General features: G+C 45.9%; 1 protein-coding gene across 4 annotated transcripts in view; it reads right to left on the reverse strand.

The window, feature by feature from the left end:
• Positions 1-4,759: 4,759 nt before the first annotated feature.
• PKN1 (protein kinase N1) overlaps positions 4,760-21,513 on the reverse strand; it is a 61,791-nt gene continuing 45,037 nt past the window's right edge. For 3 of the 4 annotated variants that reach the window (XM_035104818.2, XM_035104815.2, XM_035104816.2), the window contains exons 10-22: positions 17,079-17,154; positions 14,545-14,707; positions 13,528-13,624; positions 13,298-13,383; positions 12,667-12,745; positions 12,058-12,149; positions 10,812-10,988; positions 10,459-10,521; positions 10,068-10,144; positions 8,640-8,782; positions 7,996-8,103; positions 7,583-7,663; positions 4,760-5,578 (exon numbers count right to left, since the gene is read on the reverse strand). In XM_035104818.2, the coding sequence (XP_034960709.1) occupies positions 5,375-5,578; positions 7,583-7,663; positions 7,996-8,103; positions 8,640-8,782; positions 10,068-10,144; positions 10,459-10,521; positions 10,812-10,988; positions 12,058-12,149; positions 12,667-12,745; positions 13,298-13,383; positions 13,528-13,624; positions 14,545-14,707; positions 17,079-17,154 (1,446 nt within the window). In that variant the 3' untranslated portion in view covers positions 4,760-5,374. The remainder of the gene's footprint in view (positions 5,579-7,582; positions 7,664-7,995; positions 8,104-8,639; positions 8,783-10,067; positions 10,145-10,458; positions 10,522-10,811; positions 10,989-12,057; positions 12,150-12,666; positions 12,746-13,297; positions 13,384-13,527; positions 13,625-14,544; positions 14,708-17,078; positions 17,155-21,513) is intronic. The other variant, XM_035104817.2, reaches the window with a different exon arrangement.

Raw genomic sequence — 21,513 nt, forward strand, 5'->3', positions numbered from 1 at the left:
TACACTTTACAGAGAAATGTTCTGTACCAGCAAGAGGTTGCAGATAAAGTTGTCCACCTTGGGAGGAATGATATACAGAGGAATGATGTCCACAGAGCTGGCAATCCATGTTATCTTAGTGACACTGTGGAAAAATTAGCTTCAGCCATTAGAATAAGGTAGCATTGTCTAGTAGGGAAAAGGCAGACTCGTTTGATTTAGTTCTGTTAACTCCAATAGTAAAAGGACAGTTTACATGAAAGGAAATACAGGCCAATAGCATAAAGCAATTGTACACTAGCCTATCACCATAAAGTCACCTGCTACAAGACTATGTCATCCCAGCTGGCCCTTTGCATTATAAACCAGGCACACAGATCAAGCACATTTGTAGGCAGAGACGGGAAGGTGAACACAATCACCTTCAGCAAGATTCTCTTTCATTCAACTCAACTCAACTCCCAACTTCCTGATAGCATGCTAGTGACTGTTCTTGCATCTGATTATGCTATTTGCGAGAATAGGATGCCGAAAGCCCAGTGAGGAATCGAAGGCTGCTGGGAGCATATCTTGCCTGGTAGGATGACTGAAGATAGAAACAATCGTGGGATGCAATCTTTTAATTTCTCCTCTATAGTGGAGTAAGCCAAACAAAGTGGACACAGAGTTGAGTCCAGCAGGGGGCAAGAGGGTTTAAAATCAGAAGGAAGTTGACCCTGAGGAATCAGCATTGAAGAACTGCACTCATTCTTTCAACTTCCCCACCATCATCCTCAAAATGTCCCCACTAACGAGCAACAGAACTTGGAACTTTCTGCCCCTGCTGCACTCTCGGTCTTCCTCCACAGTAAACTAAGCCAGGGCTATGTGGGTGGAGCCTGTGCTTAAAATCAAGATTCTGCACCAAGGTAACCTGAATTCTATGAGCTGTATAGATCATACAAAGTACACAGATTTGCATGTATTTACTTGCTTTGAACAGGCAAAGAGAGCTATGCAGAAAACCGAAGCCTGGGTTACTAAAAATCTTTCGCTTCTCCTTTGGCTTCTGAGATTTCTGTAAGACATTACGGACATGCTTTCAGAGCATAACTGTGACATTAAGAATTAGAAACTTGATTTTAGGGAAATGAAAGCTGAGGTTTTAATGTGCTGGAGTCTGTGTCCAGAATAAAATTTGAAGCTTGCTAACACAGCCCCAAAATCCAGACTGCCCCAATGTTTCACTGCTTTACTGCAGAACACCCCATCTGTGCTTACTGCAACACTTCCTCCCCTTTCCAGCCTATAGTTTTAAGACTTGGGAATCATGGTGCTCCATATCCAAATATTGCACACTATCTATCAGAGCCTCCTCCACCCCCCACTACCACATTAGCTACCTACCCCTCTTCTGCTAACATTTACCCAGGAAGTCAGTGCTAGAATTAAGAACGGAACCCAAGAGACCTTGGATCCAATTCATGGAAGGGCTGGAAACAGAACTGAGCCTTCCTTTTGCTCGAAAGAGAGCTCTGCTCACTTGAAAGCAAGGCTTTTGGTCAGATAGCCTCCAATATGTTAAGGACTAAGTCTACACTTTAAAACTCAAGCTTTATATAAGCAGAGAAGTGAACGATCCAGACAGCATTTTGTGGCCACAGTGCGATTCTGGTCAGGCAACAGAGGTAGTTACAGTAAGGTAGGAGACTCAGTAGGCAAGACAGAGTTTCAAGTCCACAGCATGATGGTGTCTCCTAGCACAAAATCCATACAGCTACTAAAGTTTGGACATAGCCCTGTGAAAGATGTAAGAGGCAATGCAAGCAAAGAGGCACAGAGGAAGTTAACAGTGTATCTGGGAACAGAAGCTACTACAGTGGTACCTCGGTTTATGAACACAATTGGTTCCAGAAGTCTGTTCATAAACTGAAGCGTTCATAAACTGAAGCGAACTTTCCCATTGAAAGTAATGGAAAGTGAATTAATCCGTTCCAGATGGTCCGCGGAGTAAGCGTTCATAAACTGAAGCAAACTTTCCCATTGAAAGTAATGGAAAGTGGATTAATCCGTTCCAGACGGGTCCGCGGAGTACTTAAACTGAAGCGTTCATAAACTGAAGCATGGGTGTAATTGGTTCCGGAAGTCTGTTCATAAACTGAAGCGTTCATAAACTGAAGCAAACTTTCCCATTGAAAGTAATGGAAAATGAATTAATCCGTTCCAGATGTGTCCGCGGCGTTCATAAACCGAAAATTCATAAACCGAGGTGTTCATAAACCGAGGTTCCACTGTACTCTCTTTTCAGAGTACAGGCTGAAACACAGAAGCCTTAAAAGCAAGCCCTCCCAAATCTAGGACAGAACAAAAACTTTAAAGCAGGTTGCACTGCAATTCAAGACAAGTAGGCTCAAATTTTTCGATTGTGTTAAAAGGAAAGGAGATCAACCAGCATGAATCCAAAATACATACAAGGGCCAAAAAGAATGAAGAAAAAAACAAACTCCAAGCTCCTTTAAGAAGCCACATATGCTTCAGTTCAGGAAAGACTAAGTGGCAGAGCAAATTCCTCCCCATACAAAATGCTAGACAAAACCTTGGCCCTAGTTCTCCTGTGGCAGCAACTTTTACAAAACCCTTTGGTACCCCTTTAAGAGCCAAAGCTGGAATTCTCTCCCTCCAACTTCTGTGGGATGGGACCTTCAGTTCTTTCTTCAAATAGCCCCCAACTCCTGTGTTTCGGTCTCAAAACAGAATTGCATGAGCCTGGTAAAAGCTGAAGTTGAAATAGGGGAAGACTGCAAATAAGAGGAACATCCCCTGAAAGTAAGTGGGAGGCTGCAAGTATGTTCTGAATGTGTAAGGAGGCCCTGAGTCCTTGTGCTGATACACGAGAAGAGGAGATGTCCGCTATAGCCTCCTGGCCAAAAAGACAGGAATGGATTTGCCTTTTTAAGAATGCATACTCAAAGAGTAACTAATCTGTGTTCAGTGATCTCAATAACCCTTTGATACATGAAACTGGTGAGAGTACTGTAGTAAAAAAGGGGGATTTCCTCATTCTTTTCACATAGGTTTATGGGCAGAGTGAAACTTCTAAATCTGTCTTCCCCAACCTGATGGCTTCCATGTTTTTTCCGACTACAACTCCCAACAGGCCAGGTCAACCTGTATTACAGGCAGCCAATGTGAGTTGTGGTCCAAAACACCGGGAGAGCACCAGGTTGGGGAAGGGTTACTAATCAACATTAGAAACCCAATTAGAGAACCAGGTAATAGTAGCTATGCCAAATTGATTACATATAAAAGGGTATCATAGCGGTCGTGTGATATGAGCCACAGAGCATTTATCTCAGATGCAGCTCACGGCACCAGGCAAGAGTTTGCCAGTATTTTTAAAAAATATGTAATATCTATCTATATATAATGAATCTCAGGAACATTCGTGGGAAACGAACAAATAGTACTCGGGACAAGTTGACAAAAATTAGATTTCTCCAAACAGCCTTGCAGAAAGAAGCATCGTAACTCTGGAGCATTTATGCCCAGGATATTTCCATCAAGGACCACTAATGGGGAGATGTTGCCTCCAGCAAACTTCTTGCACTCGTAAGAGAATTTGCTTGGGGCCCAGGCAGAGCCACGCTCACACCAGCAAGGGCTGTTCTCAAACTCTTCCCTATAGGTGCACATTGCTCCTTTCTCAACAAATCTCTGAACTGCCAAAGCTCAAGACCAGGTAGAACCCCTTACTCACCCTTTCTGTGAGCTAATTTCTCCCTAGCACAGCAGGGCAAGGAGGATTTTGTCACCACTGAAAATGGGAGGGTTTTTTTTGGGGGGGGAGCTACCCCCCAAAATAAAAAGCAAACCAGGAACGGAATATGGGGATGGAGTTCCCAAACCATCACCTATTCCTACATGAGATGCACTCCCTTAGCATGGCAGCTAGCAGATATCGCTGCGAAGGCTGGGACATGCGATGGAAACAACAAAACATTAAGACAAGATGGTGACTTCCAAGTGGTAGTTTTGAATAAATAAATGTTGCTGAAATTCATTATTAGCTGGGCTCAGTGAACTATTCTGTCTGGCTTGCAATGCTTGACTGTAATATGAATCAAGTGTTGTTTCCTCCTGAGAAATTCCTCTCTGGCTTTGTATGCTAAACAGGACTCTTGAGTGTGCACAGCCAGCAGTTGGCAAAAGAAGTGCCAGAAGTCAGCTGCTGTTTAGTAGGCACAGAAGTTCTTTAATGCTAACTGCTACTTCATGATGAAACAAGCTCTCGTTGATTGCTGTAATCTACGTGACCAAGCCCACCCAACTCAACTTGCCAGCCTTTCGTTTGGCAAGTGTCACCTCTACTTGGGTCAATCAATGATCCTGTTTCTTGCAAGCACATTAGAAGGCTCCCCACCCCACATGTCTTGACCTAAAACCCTCCCTTGGCCTCAGGTTAGTTTGTGTGCTTGAATTTCTGCCATGGCTGGCACTGGGGCAGGTGAAACCATTCTACGATTCCCAGCAAGGGCAATATAACAATGCACCTACGTGTTGCGCTGTCAGCACACTTATGCCAACGTTATGAGCTGGAGGGAATCTGGGGGGCCAAAGCAGGCGAGCTTTCCTCCCAAAAGCTTACACATTCAGAGCCGGTTCCATTATAGAACCAAGGGGAATTTGTCCATCACTGAAGTTTAAACCACCAAACCTTTACAGTACATTTTTAGAGAAAAGATGCAAGACAGTGGTGCAAAACAGGACAAAGGTTTCCCCTTCTGGGTTAGGAGTTCAAAACATTGGGTTTCCTCAAAAACTCCAGAAGGGCAAGCCATATCTTTGGGAGATTTTTTTTTTTTTTTTAAGGAAGGAAGGGAAAAAATCATAGGCATTAGTTAGTTCGGGGAAATGCCTTTTGGCTTCTGTGGCTCCAACACCTACGGATTTCTATTTGTGGGAAAGCCTATTTGCTCATTTTTGCAGGCAGTTTGGGAATCAGTGGATAAGCACATGCTATCGCAGAGACTCCTCTGCCCAAGTCTCGGGGCCAACAGCGTCTGTTCTATTGGACTTGGCCGTCTTTCTTTCTATCTCTTTCTCTGCCCCTCCCCTAGAGCTAGCCAGTGTCCAAGTGTCTGCATGAATGATACTGTGTCCTGAAGGGTGCAGAAGTACTTCTGGGGCTTTCACGGTCTAGGCTCAGAGCTGGCATATGTCGGTGAACATTAACTCTACACCCATGAAGTTGGCAGTGCTGCTGGGCTGTCCCAGCTCCACTCGCAGAGCTAACAGCAGGGCTAGCAAGCGTCTCGAGTCACTGGTGGAGCAGAGCCCTGCCCCATACAGGGCTGGCAGTGGTGGTGTTTTTTTTTCCTTTGGGGGTGGGAATCTCCTTGCCCCCCAACTCCTAGAGCTAGCAGGCATTGGAAACATAGTCAAAGTCCTTGAAGGCATCCTGCTCTTTTTGGGTGAGGGGCCGTGATTCGCGGGGCGGCGTCAGGATAGCTGCTTCGGCTGTGAACTCCTCGTCAAAGTTGCTGATGTCTTCGCGGCCCTTGACTACTGGCACAAACGGTGGCTTGATCTTGCGGGCCAGCAGGGCTTCCCAGTCGATGCTCTGTGGAGATAAGAGAGGAGACAGAGAAAACCAACAGGGACTTTTGATTAATACCCCATGGAGGGTTGTGAGAGAAACTGCATGGTACTGGAACGATACAGCGGACAATGCAGCAGGAGCAGCAATATAGACCAGCACACATTTAAAGCAGTACCATACTGCTTCGGTTATTCCCAAATAATCGTGGGAGCTATAGTTTGTTAAGGGTTCTGAGAACTGTTAGGTGACCCCTGTTCCCCTCACAGAGCTACCATTCCCAGAATTCACTGGGAAGAGGGACTGATTGCTGGACTATTCTGGAAACTGTACATCTTTTGAGGGGTCTCCTAGCAACTCTCAGGACCTTAAGAGACTCCACTTCCCTGAGGAGCCATGACTGTTTAAAGAGGTACAAAACCCAGTCATCAACACATATAAATCTTTGTTACTAGTAAACCAATTTGATATACAGGGATTGAGGGAGGAATGAATAAAGAACGAGAGATCTTCAACCACACAGTGGAAAACTGTTTAAAATGCTATAAAAAGGATGCCTCTGGACCTTAAATTGAGGCTCATACAACAAAAAATATTATTTCGAATATACTGGACCCCATTACGTTTGTTTTAAAAAGGACTATCTAAGGTATCTAACTGTTGGAGATGCAATAGGGATAATGCTTCTCTAAAACAGTGGTAGGCAACCTAAGGGTGCGGCCCAATTGCCGCCTCAATCCGGCCCACAGACGGTCCAGGAATCAGCATGTTTTTACATGAGTAGAATGTGTCCTTAAAAAAAATGCATCTCTGGGTTATTTGTGGGGCCTGCCTGGTGTTTTTACATGAGTAGAATGTGTCCTTTTATTTAAAATGCATCTCTGGGTTATTTGTGGAGCATAGGAATTCATTCATTTCCCCCCCCCCCAAAAAAAATAGTCGGGCCCACCACATGGTCTGAGGGATGTGGACTGGCCCAAAGCTGAAAAAGGTTGCTGACCCCTGCTCTAAAACATATATATATATATTAGTGTCCTATATTGAAAGATTTTTGGCAGAAGGTAACTGAAACTATCAACAGAACTGTACAGAACAGCCTTACATTTACAGAGCAAAATATCCTTTTGAATTCTATGCCCAGCAGATGGAACCTCACAAAAGAACAATATGTGTGGACTCTCCGTGCCCTTACCACGGCAAAAAGACTGATACTAAAGAACTGGAAAAATAAAAATGTGGCTCCCTTCTACAATTGGATTGAAGACTTATACTGTAATAGGTTAAGATCTGGTGGAGTACAATAACAACTTTGTAAAGAAAAAAAAGTGGTATGATACTGCTCTAAATGCACAGTGTGGATGAGGCCTGGGGCACTTCTTCCAAATGGTGCATGCTCCATGATGCTCCATGCACACCACTAGGGAATGCTGTTGTGCGTACAGAGAAAGGAGCAGCTACTTCCCTGGTACAAGTTTGATACAGGAAAACCGCTAGCTAACAATGCTGGGTGTTTTTTTAAAACACAGCATGTGTTTTGGGTGTTTCACATAATGGGATAAGGTATCGGTAATCCTTTACAGCTCTAACATGACAAGAGCCAGACTTGAGTCTTGGGGACAAAGACAAGGTCACCACAAACACATGAGAAAGAGGGATGGCTCTGTGGCACCTTTTGCAGACAAACATGTTTATCACAGCTTTCGAGGACCCGAGTGATCTTCATCATATGCATGGAGACAAGACTCTGGTCCATGAAAACTCCACGATAAATTTGCTTGAGCCTTTCAGAAAAGGACCCACAAGACTTGCTCTTTTTCTGTGACAGATTAACACGGTTACTCCTCTGGAAGAAGTGGGGTAATCACAAAAGCACCATCCCAGCTGTAATATTAGGCTGCCGCATAGTCCCAATGAAGGCTGGGCCCACAGTGGGTGCATTTTAGATGCCAAGAAGCTGGGGCAGAGGCTCGCTCAGCATTACCCTGAAGGAAGAATCTGGGAGAAGCAGAAAGACCGACAGAAACTGACCCTGAAGAATGGCTGCTTCTTCACGTCCTCAGCATCTCGCTCACTAGAGCCCAAGCGACGTTCTGGGTTTCGCCGCAACAGCTGAGTGGAGAGAGAAAGAGAGATCATCAGCACCAGGCTTCCCTGTGAACAAGCTGCTGCTAACCTATTCCTACCCTCCGCAGTCACTCCCAAAGCCTGGGGCGACGGAGAAAAGTGTGCTCTATTTGGCTCATGCTTGGCCCATACTCAGGCCTGGGGTGGGTTGAAAGAATTTACAAAAGGATGGTGCTCCACTGTGCTCAAGGCCCCCAACCCCCCCCCCCCGTTCTCTACAGCCTACGCTACCTTAAGTAGGAACCACTCCCACCACCAACCCTATTTGATTCTGGCAAGCCTCCACCCCAGACTGGGGGGAAAGCCCCTAGACTCACCCGGCGCATGATGCCGATGGCCTCCGTGGACAGGAAACGGGGGTAGCGCACCTCGTCATTGACGATGCTGTCAAATACTTCCTCTTCGTCATCTCCAGGGAATGGGGACTACAAAGCCAACCGAGGCAGGATAAGTGGATGAAGGGCATCATTGATGATCTGGTCCTCTAGGCATCCCTTAGGATGAACTCCAGGACACCACCCATGCCCCAGTGAGAATAAAACACCTAGGTGGCTCACATGACCTTGTATAGGAAGCTCTTCTCAAGTCAGTGCTAGCCCACAGAACTTCCAACCTTGCTCTTCGGAGAATGAGGCCTCTTTAATATCCCTCCTTGGGAACAGCTGCAGTTCAGTGGGAGAATATCTTGCTTTGCAATGGTTTAAATGCTTGACCTAGCCAGGTGGGACTTGGAGAGACTCCCGGGGAGCTATGGCAATTACTGAGCAAGATGGGCCAATGGTCATATGTCACCCAAACATCCAAGTTCTTCTGCACTCTCTCTCTCTCTCTGCAACCCCTCTGCCCCCAAACCTACACACACACACACACACACACACACCTATGCTTTATTCCCAATAATAAAATCCTGGTCTCTTGCACTCAACTCACTGTTTTCCTCAGTCAAACAGGTGGGACTCACCTCCCCTACAAGCATCTCGTAGATAAGCACCCCCAAGCCCCACCAGTCAACGGCTCTTGTGTATGATGTGTCTGTCAGCACCTCAGGAGCCAAGAACTCTGGAGTCCCGCAGAAGGTGCTGGTGCGGTCAGCATAGCCCATTCCTGGCAGAGCAAAAGAAAGTGGTTATTAGCATGTTCCCTCACCAACAGCCCTCTGCAAAGTGCCTGCCAGGAATGGACAAGCATCTGCAAACATTTGAGGGCAGGGCCGTCTTAAGCATATCAGGTGCCCTGGTGCGACGATCCCTCTGGCGCCCCCCCCGTTTCTCCCCCGTTTCTCAGCGCGGCGGGCGGGCGCAGCACGGCTGTCACAGGCGCCACCCAGCCTTGCCTTAGGGCCGGCCCTGTTTGAGGGGGACTTTGAAATAAGGGATAGATGAAGCACATTCTCCTTCAGGATTTGTTGGATTTCACATTACAGTGGAGAACTGGGCTAAGAAAGCTTAAGCAAAACAGACCAATCCTCCCCTCTGCATGCTCCCCACCATCCAGGTCTTTTTGGGATCATTGTAGATTAGTTTAGTGCCTACCAGAGCAGTTGTTTTAGTCTGGCATCATTTCTACAAGGCTGTACTTCATTTGCATTTTGATTTAGAGCAGGAGCAGTCAACATTTTTCAGGTTGAGGTGGCCAAGGGCTGCATGCCAGCATGCACACACATTCGGTCGCATGTGCACACCCGTGGAGCACATAGTGCATACAATCTCAGGGGTGGGGAGAGTAGATGAAAAGCAGCCTGCACACATCTCTGCCCACACACACAGAGAGAGTGAGTTGGGGGCACACACACACACACACCACAAAGCAGGCATGCACACATTCAGTTGAAGGGGGGACAGGCTGGCAGATCCAAATGTATATATATATCTCCTCCCCCCCCCAAAGTATACTATAAAAAGAGGAATAAATGCAGGGGCAAGGAAATAAGTGCTATTTCACTTCCTGCAGCTTGGCACCAATGAAAAGATATGCATTCTGCAGCTTCAAGCTTTGGCTGCTCTCGAGATCGATAGCAGAGATTATATCTCTTCATTAGGTGTCAGTGTGAAGCTACAGGAAGTGCCTAAGACAAAAGTTACTGAGAGCTGCAGAATCACTCTGTCTAAGGAGTTTTAGTAATGTTTAAGGACTGCAAAGACTTGAGAAATAATTAAGTGCAATAACTATGCATCCAAGCAAGGCCACAAGGTAAATCTGCAAAATTCTGGAAAAAAGTGCTTTAACAAATTCTGGAAAATCCTGAAAATGTCAAATGTCGAGCGGGGGTGGAAAACAGTCTCTGTGGCCATTAAAATATCTTACAGCCTGCAGGCTGTGGGTTCACTGTCCCCAGTTTAGAGGATCCTATGCCTACCGTGGAGGTATCCATCTCACCCCAGACAATCACCTTCTTTGCAGAGGCCGAAGTCTGCAATCTTCACAAAACCCTCTGTGTCCAGCAGTAAGTTATCCAGCTTCAGATCCCTGCAGGGCAAGAGAATTTTAGGCAGATAGAACCACTGCATTCTGCAGAAACTATTAGCCAACCTCACTGAAGGGAGCTACAGGGTTAACTGAAGTTGTACTGTAACACAGGAATCCTGTATCATATTCCACAGCTCTTTGTCTGGCAGGAGACACCACGATTATCCCACCGTGCATAGGCAGATGAACAACACCCTGCTACGCTATAACACATATCAAGCGGCATAGAGCAAAAAGACAATACGGAAGAGTGTAGAAGGGACTCTGGGAGGGGAGGAATTTACCAGGATGGCGGCCCACATGGCGTTACCTACCTGTATACAATTTTGTGGTCGTGAAGAAATTGCAACCCCAGCACAACGCAAGCAGCATAAAACCTACAGAGGGCAAGAGAAGGAGAGACCATGACCAGCCCTTCTCTGGTTAGTCAGCAATGACTAACAAACTGCATGAAGGCTTCAAGAAGAAACGTGTGCAGTAACAGGCAAAGTAAATAGGGCTGGAAAGCCAGACTCGCCACCCACTGCATCTCTGCCTAATCGGCTCTCAGTGTGCTGGCAAGAGAGCAAGTGACCCCAAAACAACAATGGGCAAGATGCTTTCAGGACGTCTCTAGCCCCTTTCCATTGTCTGCCCTGTGGCTCCCTCTCCCTGCCCCATCACTCACGTGGCACGTGGCTCTGTGAATACATCCGTGTGGATGTGCATCATGAGGTCTCCGCCTGCTGTGTACTCCATGACAAAGCAGACATGCTGGGGTGTCTGGAAGCAGGCGAAGAGGTTCACTAGGAAGGGGTGTCGCGCATGGGTCACGATCTCAAAGATTCTCTTCTCGCACATCAGGCTAGTAGGGAAGGGGCGGGGGGAGAGAAACCATGTCAGGATGGGCGACAACCGCACATTGCCTGGCACTCTAAAAACAGGCTGTTGCCTTCACAGTTTCAATTTGTGCATGCCCACCTCACAGTCATGCATGCTTGTGTGTGTGTGCATCCACATGCATGCATGACTGTCTCATTGAGAAGACACAGAGCTGTGAAGGTAGAGATCTACTACATCGGAACAGTCTTCCTCCCAGCTTCCACACAATTCAATGCATACAGTACATGCATTTTACCCTTATGTATACTGGGGTGTAAGGGATGCGGGTGGCGCTGTGGTCTAAACCACAGAGCCTAGGGCTTGCCGATCAGAAGGTCGGCGGTTCAAATCCCCTCGATGGGGTGAGCTCCTGTTGTTTGGTCCCAGCTCCTGCCAACCTAGCAGTTCGAAAGCACGCCAAAAATGCAAGTAGATAAATAGGTACTGCTCCGGCGGGAAGGTAAACAGTGTTTCCGTGCGCTGCTCTGGTTCGCCAGAAGCAGCTTAATCATGCTGGCCACATGACCCAGAAGCTGTCTGCAGACAAACACCGGCTCCCTCGGTCTATAGAGCGATATGAGCACGCAACCCTAGAGTCGTCCGCGACTGAACCTAACAGTTAGGGGTACCTTTACCTTATACTGGGGTGTGGGGAGCCTTGACGCTACTGGAGGCACATATGTAGCTGGCTGGGATAAAGCATTCCCACGGAAGTGAGCAATGGACAGCTGCAGCATGGGAGTCATGGCATTTAATGGCTAGAACTGCTCCCTCCTCCCCTTTGGGGGACCTTGGGAGTTGCATAAGTCCATGGCTCCTCATGAGAAGTAATGTGCTTTTTCAACTCCTGTGTACAAATACCATTTCTCTTGCATACACACCCCTAATTTTTCTGGCCAAGGCAACTGGAACAGAGCCTAGTGTGGGGATGCAGACTCAGGTCTTATCCCAAACTAGCACTATTAAGGCATCAAAATCATATTCAAAACGCCCAGAGATGCTATGGCATAGCCCTCCAGCCCCCCTGGCACAGGCTGCTGGAACAGACTCACCTCTCCACCTCATCCCTTGCAACGATGTCACCCTTCTTCAAGGCTTTAATAGCAAATAGCTCCCCTGTGCGGTGTAATTCCGACAGCAGCACCTATGCCCAAGGGTGAACACAAGAAAGGCAGCATAGATCAGTGACTAAACTAGCACCTAACATTCCTGTGACACTGAAGAGGCAAACTAGGACATCGGAAAAGGTTCAAGAAGAAGAAGTGAGGAGCCAGGGTTCCAGACCCTAGTCACCCATTAGCAGATGGCCTTATGTCTGTCAGGATGGGGCGAAGCAGATGCAGTGGGCGGAGGAACCCTCTCTGGCCCCCAGGGGTGGGCCATCCTGTACGGACTGTGCATGTGCGGCATCCCGGACGGTTGCTGTGCAAGAGGCAGCCCGTATGGTCGCTGTGTGATTGGCGCCAGTACAGACTGTGTGTGCCCTCGGCCGCTCTACGGCTGCGGGGAGGCAGGGGCCATATTGTCACCCCCCCTCCAGAGTGGCACCCGGGGCAGACCACCCCTTCCGCCCCCCACTTCGTACGCCCCTGAGCAGATGTGCCTCTTGGAGGAATCTAAGATACCTAGAAGTATTGAGGAGGAATTACTAGAATACTCACTTTGCCAAAGTGGCCACGCCCCAGCACAGCGACAAATCGGAAGTCATCCAATGCAAGAGGCATTTTTCTCAGGTGGCTGCTGTGAGATAAAAAGAACAAGCTGGAGAAAGTTGTCCCCCCCCCCAAACACACACACACACACACACACACACACACACACACACACACAAACACTGAGCTTCTCCACGCTTGGGCCTATGAATGTCAGCTCATGTGAGAATCCCGTTTCTGCAACAGGGAACTCCACAGTTTGGGCACTGTGAAAGGCGGTGGGGAAGCAAGACATATGTTATCAATGGTGTTACACTTAAAACTTCAGTGGTTTGTGAAATCTGCATGTGCACATTCCAGGCAGCACCCCTGACAACCATATATTATGTTTGCTATCTCCCAAACCGAAGTAACAGCTGGAAATAAGAGGTAAAGACATGTTGGAACCTGTGCAAGGGATGAGCCACAACTAAGCTTTCATTGCAGTATAGACTGAAGTTAGCCACTTTAGGAGGCAGGGTTAGAACACGGTAAGGAGGTGCAGTGCAATTGAAGTGTGTAAATGACATAGAAGGTGAGTAAGGACCTGGATACAGGGGGTGCATGTGGAGTGGGAGGGGGAATAATGATTGTCCCCTACCTGTAAAAAGTACCATCAGATCCTTTTGCCTCCCCTCCTGGGCCCAGCTCCACCTGGAAGGGAATCTCCTCCCCAACTTGTGAGGTCTGAAGAGAGAAGCACACAACCAAATTAGAGGCATCTGCAAATGACAGATCAAGGCAATTCACTGCTGTTCATGACAGAGGAGCAGGCAAGAAAGCAACTTCCAGAAAGACAGATGAAAGAAGGGGAAGAACACAGACACTTACCAACAAGACCTTCCCAGGAAGCTCACTGTCATCCTGGCCCACCTGCTCGATTTGAATTCTGTCCCCATCCAAGCTCAGCTTCTCAATGGCAATGTCCCTGGAGAAAAGGAAAAAATGCCACTCTGGAGAATCCCAGGCAATAAATCATGGGGCTGCAGTTGAGTAAGAAACGGAGGCAAGCAGCACCCAGATCACTGCCTCCAGGCCTCAGCATCACACTGACAGCACTCTAGGTAGCCTAGGCAAGAGCTAGACATGCAGGAGAAAAGCAAGTGCTTATGGGGGGGGGAGCTCTGATTGCTTTGTGAACTGGGCCCTGGAAGGAAGTTGTCAAGGGGTTTAGAAACCTGCATGGCTATGGCACAGCCACAAATGAGAGCAAGCGCAATCGTGATATTCTTATAATGCTAAACAACACCCACCTGGTGTTTGTTTGCTTGGCTGTCCAGGGCAGCAAACGTGGAGGCACCCCCTGGAGACGGGGCGTCGTGGCGTCACGATGCATGACGCACGCATCAGGATGAACGGTGCATGCACAGTCTGTCCAGACTGGCACTGCTGCTCCCGCGGCAACCTTACGATCCGCTGAGCAAGCGGAAACTTGTAAGGCTGCCCCATCCGTGCTGCTTTTCACAAGCAGTAGCCTTACGAGTTGCCGCTCATAAGGTTACCGCAGGAGCAGCAGCGCCAGCCCGGCTGCCACTCGCACGCAGCAGCCCGTTATGGGCTGCCGCTAGCACATGGCAGCTGGCATGGACCGCGTATGTCCGTACGGCAGAGGGGCACCCCGCGTGGAACCCGGGGCGCCCCGCCCCATCGTTCCCCCTTGCTACGCTCCTGGTGCCCACCCGAGAATAGGGTATCTCAACATTGCCCTTTCAAACGTATCATTCCCCTCAAATTCCCTTCTTTTCTTAAAACTAGCAACAAAAGAAAAAAAGGGAGCCACAATATAAAAAGAACTTGTGTTTCCCTGTTGCACAGGCTGTTTACCCACCCAGTCTAGTGGGCACCTACCCAGAGTTGAGGCTGTGCCTGCTTTCAGAGCCAGATGTTGGGGTCATCTGCGTCGAAGGGCTGTAAGTGCCTGTGGTGTTGGCCGTGGGGATGATGCGCCGCAGGAGTCGCACCCAAGTGGCAATGTCAATGTTCATCTGGCGGGCACGCAGGAAAGCTTTCCCTTGGGGAGAAATGTCAGACCACAAGCTGCCATAAATCATGAGAGCGCTGCTGGATCAAAGCAAGCCTTCTGTTTTCAACAGGGCAGACAACCCCAGGGAAGTCCACAAGCAGCACATGAGGACTACTGCCTTCTTCCACTGCTGTTTTTAACAACTGGCATTCTGGCTCTGAACCTGGGGGCACCATAAGGCATCATCTAGTAGCAGCTGACTGCCAAATAGAGGACAAGGTAATTCCCTTTCAAAGCCACCACCATATCCTATGAAGTGCATTCCACAGGTTAACTACCGTATGCGTAATGAAGAAATCTGAATCCATCAGGTTCTCTGGGTGGCCCCAGGCTCTAGCCCAGGCTTCCTCAAACTTGGCCCTCCAGCTGTTTTGAGACTACAGTTCCCATCATCCCTGACCACTGGTCCTGCTAGCTAGGGATTATGGGAGTTGTAGGCCAAAAACATCTGGAGGGCCGAGTTTGAGGAAGCCTACTCTAGCCTGGTCTTTTCCATTTGGAATGGCTTTCCTCGTTTTATATGACCCCAACAGTTTTATTTGTCTTTATAATTGTGTATCTTATTGTTGTAACCAGTTCTGGGATCACATGGTGAAGGCTGGGAAAGAAATTTTTACAAAGAAATAGCATTAAGCCAGCAAGTCAAGAATCGTTAGTCACAAGCAATTAGTGACAACAACTGAAATGTATAAAATACTTCATTTTATAGTGAAGGTGGGTCCTCAGACCTGCCTTCATTAATGCAAGAGCTTTAACACTGGTCATGAAATGCTTCCCTCTCCCGAAAGACCTGTGGTTAATACCTTCCAAATCTAAGCATATTGTGTATGTACATAAACACAGGTATTCATGCAGAGACCAAACCCTCCATGTGATAACACAGCTGTTTTGAGAGATGGTGTAGCCTACAGGCTGAAAGTGAGCGGCGACATCTCTGGTTCAAATCTCACGTTAGCTGCAAGTTTATTATGCAGCCTTAAGAAAGCCACTATCCTCTCATCTCCAGCCCTATGCCATACAAGAGTGTCACTGTCCTCTCTTACGGGTCTGTTGTAAGGATTACTAAGATATAGCAGTGAAGCGCTTTTAACCCTTGAACTGCGCTATATATACACACACACACACACACACACACACATGATTAGTGTTGCCAGTATCATTCTCTTTCCCTGTAGTGCCTGTACCCATGAAGAAGGAAGACCACCCCTCATTGAGACCACATACATGTAAGTGGACATAATGCTACCAGGATGGTGTAATCAGCTTATGGAAAGAAACATAAACATGCAGTGCAGTATTAAATGACAGTTCCTAAGACTATAAGGTGATGGGGGTTTCCAACCCTTTTCTGACCTAGTTGTGCAAATGAGTTTTTTCCTGAAGTGCTGAAGGATTCCTGACTAGATCCATCCCCCTTTCCAAGTACCAGTAAGAGCAACTTGCACATTCCCTCTTAAATAACATGTCATATCAAACTTCCACCCCTGACAATACCCCACAAGGAACTCTGATCGCACCTAAAGGTAAAGGGTAAAGGGACCCCTGACCGTTAGGTCCAGTCATGACTGACTCTGGGGTTGCGGCACTCATCTCGCTTTACTGGCCGAGGAAGCCGGCATACAGCTTCCAGGTCATGTGGCCAGCATGACTAAGCTGCTTCTGGCGAACCAGAGCAGCGCATGGAAATGCCGTTTACCTTCCTGCTGTAGCGGTACCTATTTATCTACTTGCACTTTGATGTGCTTTCAAACTGCTAGGTTGGCAGGAGCAGGGACCGAACAACGGGAGCTCACCCTGTCGCGGGTATTTGAACCGCTGACCTTCTGATCGGCAAGCCCTAGACTCTGTGGTTTAACCCACAGCGCCTGTCACTAAATTATGACACTGTGGGTGGAGTTCAATGTTGCACTATGGTGCACATCCTGTCAGTGCAAACGCTGCAGCTTGCCAGCCAGAATGATCTCCCACTCCTCCTTCCCCCATGCACTGTTTCGGGGGGGGGGGAGAAGAGAAGAGAAACCCCACAAGTCAATTTCAAGGGGCGCCAGGGGAGAATAGGAGGGGAAGGCCACGTTGTGGAAGCCCTCACACAAGGCTTGCGCCAATAGGACTCCTTAGGTGAGCAACACAGCTTGTTTTCTTCTCACAAACTAACCCAGGGTTACCCAATGTGCTGCTGCTGGACTACATTGTGGAGGGCACAACAATGGCCACCTGTGAGCTAAGCTGTTGGGCAGAAGGATGTGTGATTCAACCAATCCTTCTGCAATGTGTGTTAAGAAAGCACCAAAGAAAACCAGGCAAGGCTAGGGTGGCGAAGATGCTGCCTGCCCTTTTGGCGTTTTCACCCAACCCTTACCTTGCTGCTTGGAGAAGATCTTCTTTTGCCGCTGGAGCTTGGGTATGCGCTCGATGACAGGGTTGAAAAAGGTAACCTGCAGCAGGGGGAAATGACATAAGCTAGTCAAGGGTGAGTTTGCACACTGGGCGATAATTTCTGCTATGAACACTACTGCAAAAAGAGCCTCAAGGCTGAGGCCATTAGGGAGGTTATAAAGCACACCCACACAGAAAGGGATAGGAGACGTCTCCACCTTGGAGCAGGAGGGAGGGGCTTAGCCTTTCTCAGCTGCAGTGCAGCCACTCCAGGGGCTGCTACGCCAGCGCTGGGTGTGGCCTTCCCACACTCCTGAACACACATATGTACACCACATACATGCAGGCAGACATAGGCGCACACACTCCATCAGGTGATCTGTGCAAATCACCACCACCACCATCATTTTGTTTTGTTTTGTTTTTTTTTTAAATTTAAAATAATCTTTATTTAAATTATTAAAATATAATACATAAACAGATATATCACATAAACAAATAACATAATAAGATTTGATGACAAACAAACAAAACTTCCCAATCCCTCCACATCGCTTAGCTAACAAATTCTCATTAATTTGCGTTGCTATCTCTAAATATTACGTCTCCAATCTAAATTATTTCTATTTAACTCAACTTTCTGTCTATTTCCCCATGACCCCTTAATTTAAACAAATCATCAATTCCGTTTTTATACCTTTTTTTTTGAAATAGTCTTCGACCAACCCCCATTCCAATTTGGACCGTTGTTTAGATGTATTCCTAATTGCGGCTGTCATTCTCTCCATGTTCATGAATTCTATTAATTTTATATGCCAATCTTGAACTGTGGGGATTTCAGTTTTTCTCCATTTTTGTCCAATCAATAATCTCGCTGCTGCGCAAGCATATAGGAAGATATTTCTCTTGCCTACTGGTAAACTTTCCGGTACTATGCTTAATAAGAAATACTCTGGTTTTTTTCCAAAAGTAATTTTCAGCATTTTCTTTATCTCTTCATATATCTCTCCCCAGAATTTAAAAATTTTCCTGCAACCCCACCAACAATGAAAGTAGTTACCTCCTTTTTCGTCACATTTCCAACAATTATCAGATTCTTTCTTATATATTTTCGCTAATTTCTCGGGGGTTAGGTGCCATCTATAAACAAGTTTTAGCATATTTTCTTTTATCCCCATGCTGGCTGTAAATCTCATTGACCCCTTCCATAAAGATTCCCATTGTGTTGCGTATATTGGTTTTCCCAAATCCTGGGCCCATTTCGTCATTACCCCTTTTACTTCCTCATCTTTTAAATCCCATTCTAGGAGATACTTATACATTTTTGCTAGTTGTTTCGTACTGTTTTCGATTAAAATTTCCTGCAATTTTGATTTCTCTTTTGAGAAACCTACTTTTTTATGTTCCGTAAAAAGGCTTTGTATCTGGAGGTAATGTAACCAACTATTGCAGTGTGGTTTGATTTCTTCGTATGTTTTTAGCTTCCAGTCTTCATTTTCTTTTACCAATATATCTTTGTACGTTAACCACTTTCCATTTTCCCGCTTCCCCCCGAGTGCAGTTATCTCAAAGGGGGAGGCCCACCAGGGTATTTTGGGTTCTAATAAGGGTTTGAACTCTTGCCAGATTTTAAGGATTGATTTTTTTATCACATGGTTTGTAAAGTGAGTAGATTTTCCTTTTTCTTCTTGTAATAGATATGCATGCCACCCCCTTTGATTTCTGAATCCTTCCAATTTTAATAATTCATCATCTTCCAATATTATCCAATCTTTCAACCATCCCAAACAAGCGGACGCATAGTAGAGCCTCAGATCGGGGACCCCCCAACCCCCTCTCTCCTTCACATCTGTCAACAATCTATATTGAATCCGTGGTTTTTTATCCAACCAAATAAACTTGCTCAATTCTTTTCTCCAACCCTCAAATATATCTTTTTTTCCCAATATGGGTAATGTTTGAAATAAGAAAAGGAATCTAGGTAGAACCGTCATCTTAATTGTTGCAATCCTGCCTGAAAAGGATAGATTTAAATCTTTCCATCTCTCTAGATCTTTCTTAACCTCCTTCCATAATTTTCCGTAATTGTTCTCGTAAAGATCAATATTATTCATGCTAATTGCAATTCCTAAATATTTGAATTTTTTAACAACTTCCCAGCTCATCAATTGTTCCAATTTATCTTTATCCGGTTGCCCTATATTTTTTAACATCACTTTTGTCTTTTTTTCATTTATTTTTAATCCTGATACTTCTTCAAAAACTTTTAATACTTTTTTTAGACATTCAATTGAATCATTTTGTTTGTATGCCACCTTTTCATGGTAAAAACCATGCTCAAAGTGGCTTACAACATGAAAATATTTGCAGAATTACAAACATAACAAAAGTAGTCCTAAGCAATAGATAAAACCTCATCAGAAAGTACACAACCAAACTGAACCATTTCCACATAAATCAAAGGAAGATCTAAAAATAAAGATGTGAAAAATGAATATCAATAACACAAAACCATCTAAACAAGAGCTTTCCAAACTTTCCATGTCAGTAATGCACTCTTTAGACATGCATCCTTTCGTGACACAGTAATTCAGTTTCACTAGCAGACCAGAGGTTAAACAAACCCCATTCCAGCCCCAGGAGGGGCGCGGGGAGCATTCATGTGACACACCGACACACTGCAGCCAAAACATTTGTTGTTGTTTAGTCGTTTAGTCGTGTCCGACTCTTCGTGACCCCATGGACCATAGCACGCCAGGCACTCCTGTCTTGCACTGCCTCCCGCAGTTTGGTCAAACTCATGTTCGTAGCTTCGAGAACAAAACATTAACATGTCGCTATACACAGTTTGGAAAGCTGTGATCCCAGCCCAATAATCTCTTCACCAGCCTCAGCTTCTTTCCCATCACAGTGCTGGATAGAGAAACTTAAATATTTCCCCACTGCCCAGCCCTGTCATGAGGATGAAAACAGGGACAGCCAAGCACTGTCAGAAAAATCAAAACTCCATAAGTACCAGTGTGAGCACTCAGCTTAGGTATAAATGGCAACAGAAACCCACCCCCTCTCCCTCTAAAACTTCCCTATACTGCCTTAACTCCTACATATACAATGCTACCACAGAAACCCCCAGACTCTCCATGATACTGCTACTTATGTGTGGTTCAAGTTTCTTTTGTTGTTGTTGTTGTTGTTGCAGACAAAATTGTTGGGTGGTAGGAGGGCTTGGAAGGCTTGACCTGGCTAATCCCTGATCTAGATGAAGAATGAATTATATTTCTGCCATAGTGTTTAGTATACATGAAATTCCTTCTTCTTTGGGCTGAATACAGAGGTTTTCAGCTCTTCTGGTTCCTTAAGAAATGAACCCGTTTGATAGTCTTACGATTCCCTACAAAATTAGTTTTATTTAGAAATTGTTTTTCTTTACAAATAAATTCAAAGTGGCTCACAAAGTTACTAATAACATATCAAAACAAATACAATAATGGAGACAATCTGAAGATTATGAAGAACAGCACCATATAATTAAGAGCAGGTCAAAACAAGTTTAAAAGCAAGGAGCTAAAAGCATTAGACCACACTGACAGCTCACTGAAATAAAAAGGCTTTTGGCAGTGCACCGAAAACCTATAGAGAGGCAATGTCTATCTCCCAAGCTAATTCAGGGTTCACCAACACTGTTTCCAGGCTGGAATAAAAGGTTTGGAGATCATTCTTTCATCCTGTCAAAATGAGACAAAACAGAAGCTGGGGGTGTTTTGACTTCTTTTTCTCAACATGAAATCTTTGTGGGAGGAAACTATCCCACAGGAATTGAATTGGCACTGAAAGAGATAGCAGTCTGTTGATTGTCCCTGTAACGAATATTCCATATTTTAGCATCCAAATGAGATGCAATGCTTCAGAAAAAGAACAAAGCCTTTCCAGGTGGATTTCTTTGTGCATGTTCACAGTAACCGTACACTTGCTAAATGTATTTTCTCAATGTGGTGCTTTCGTTGTAGGGAAACTGCATTTTCCCAATGATCAAATCAAAGCACTTTATAGAGGGGTGGGGAACCAACATTAAAATCCATAGGCAACTTAAAGAGTCTGCTTTGGAATTCTGCAGACAATTTTAAAAATTCAGTGCATAGCTTGTGCTGGTTGCAGTCCAGAACTAGCAACGTGTAACAGCGACACCCATGTGAAGATATGATTAAATACCAAACAAGGGAAATCCCCAGAATATATATCATGGGTTTTTTCTGCCAATATAGGGAGAATGTATTGCTGCTTATTTGACACTTCCGATTTTACAAAGGGCTGCATGTTAACAGTACACTGGGCAAGTGCTTAGCCTCTATAGAAGGAATAATAATAGGCAGTATTTTGAGAATTTCCTTAATATTCACAATGATAGCAAAAATGGGGTT

This window comes from Zootoca vivipara, chromosome 2, assembly GCF_963506605.1.
Source record: "Zootoca vivipara chromosome 2, rZooViv1.1, whole genome shotgun sequence".
Taxonomy (NCBI): Eukaryota; Metazoa; Chordata; class Lepidosauria; order Squamata; family Lacertidae; genus Zootoca; species Zootoca vivipara.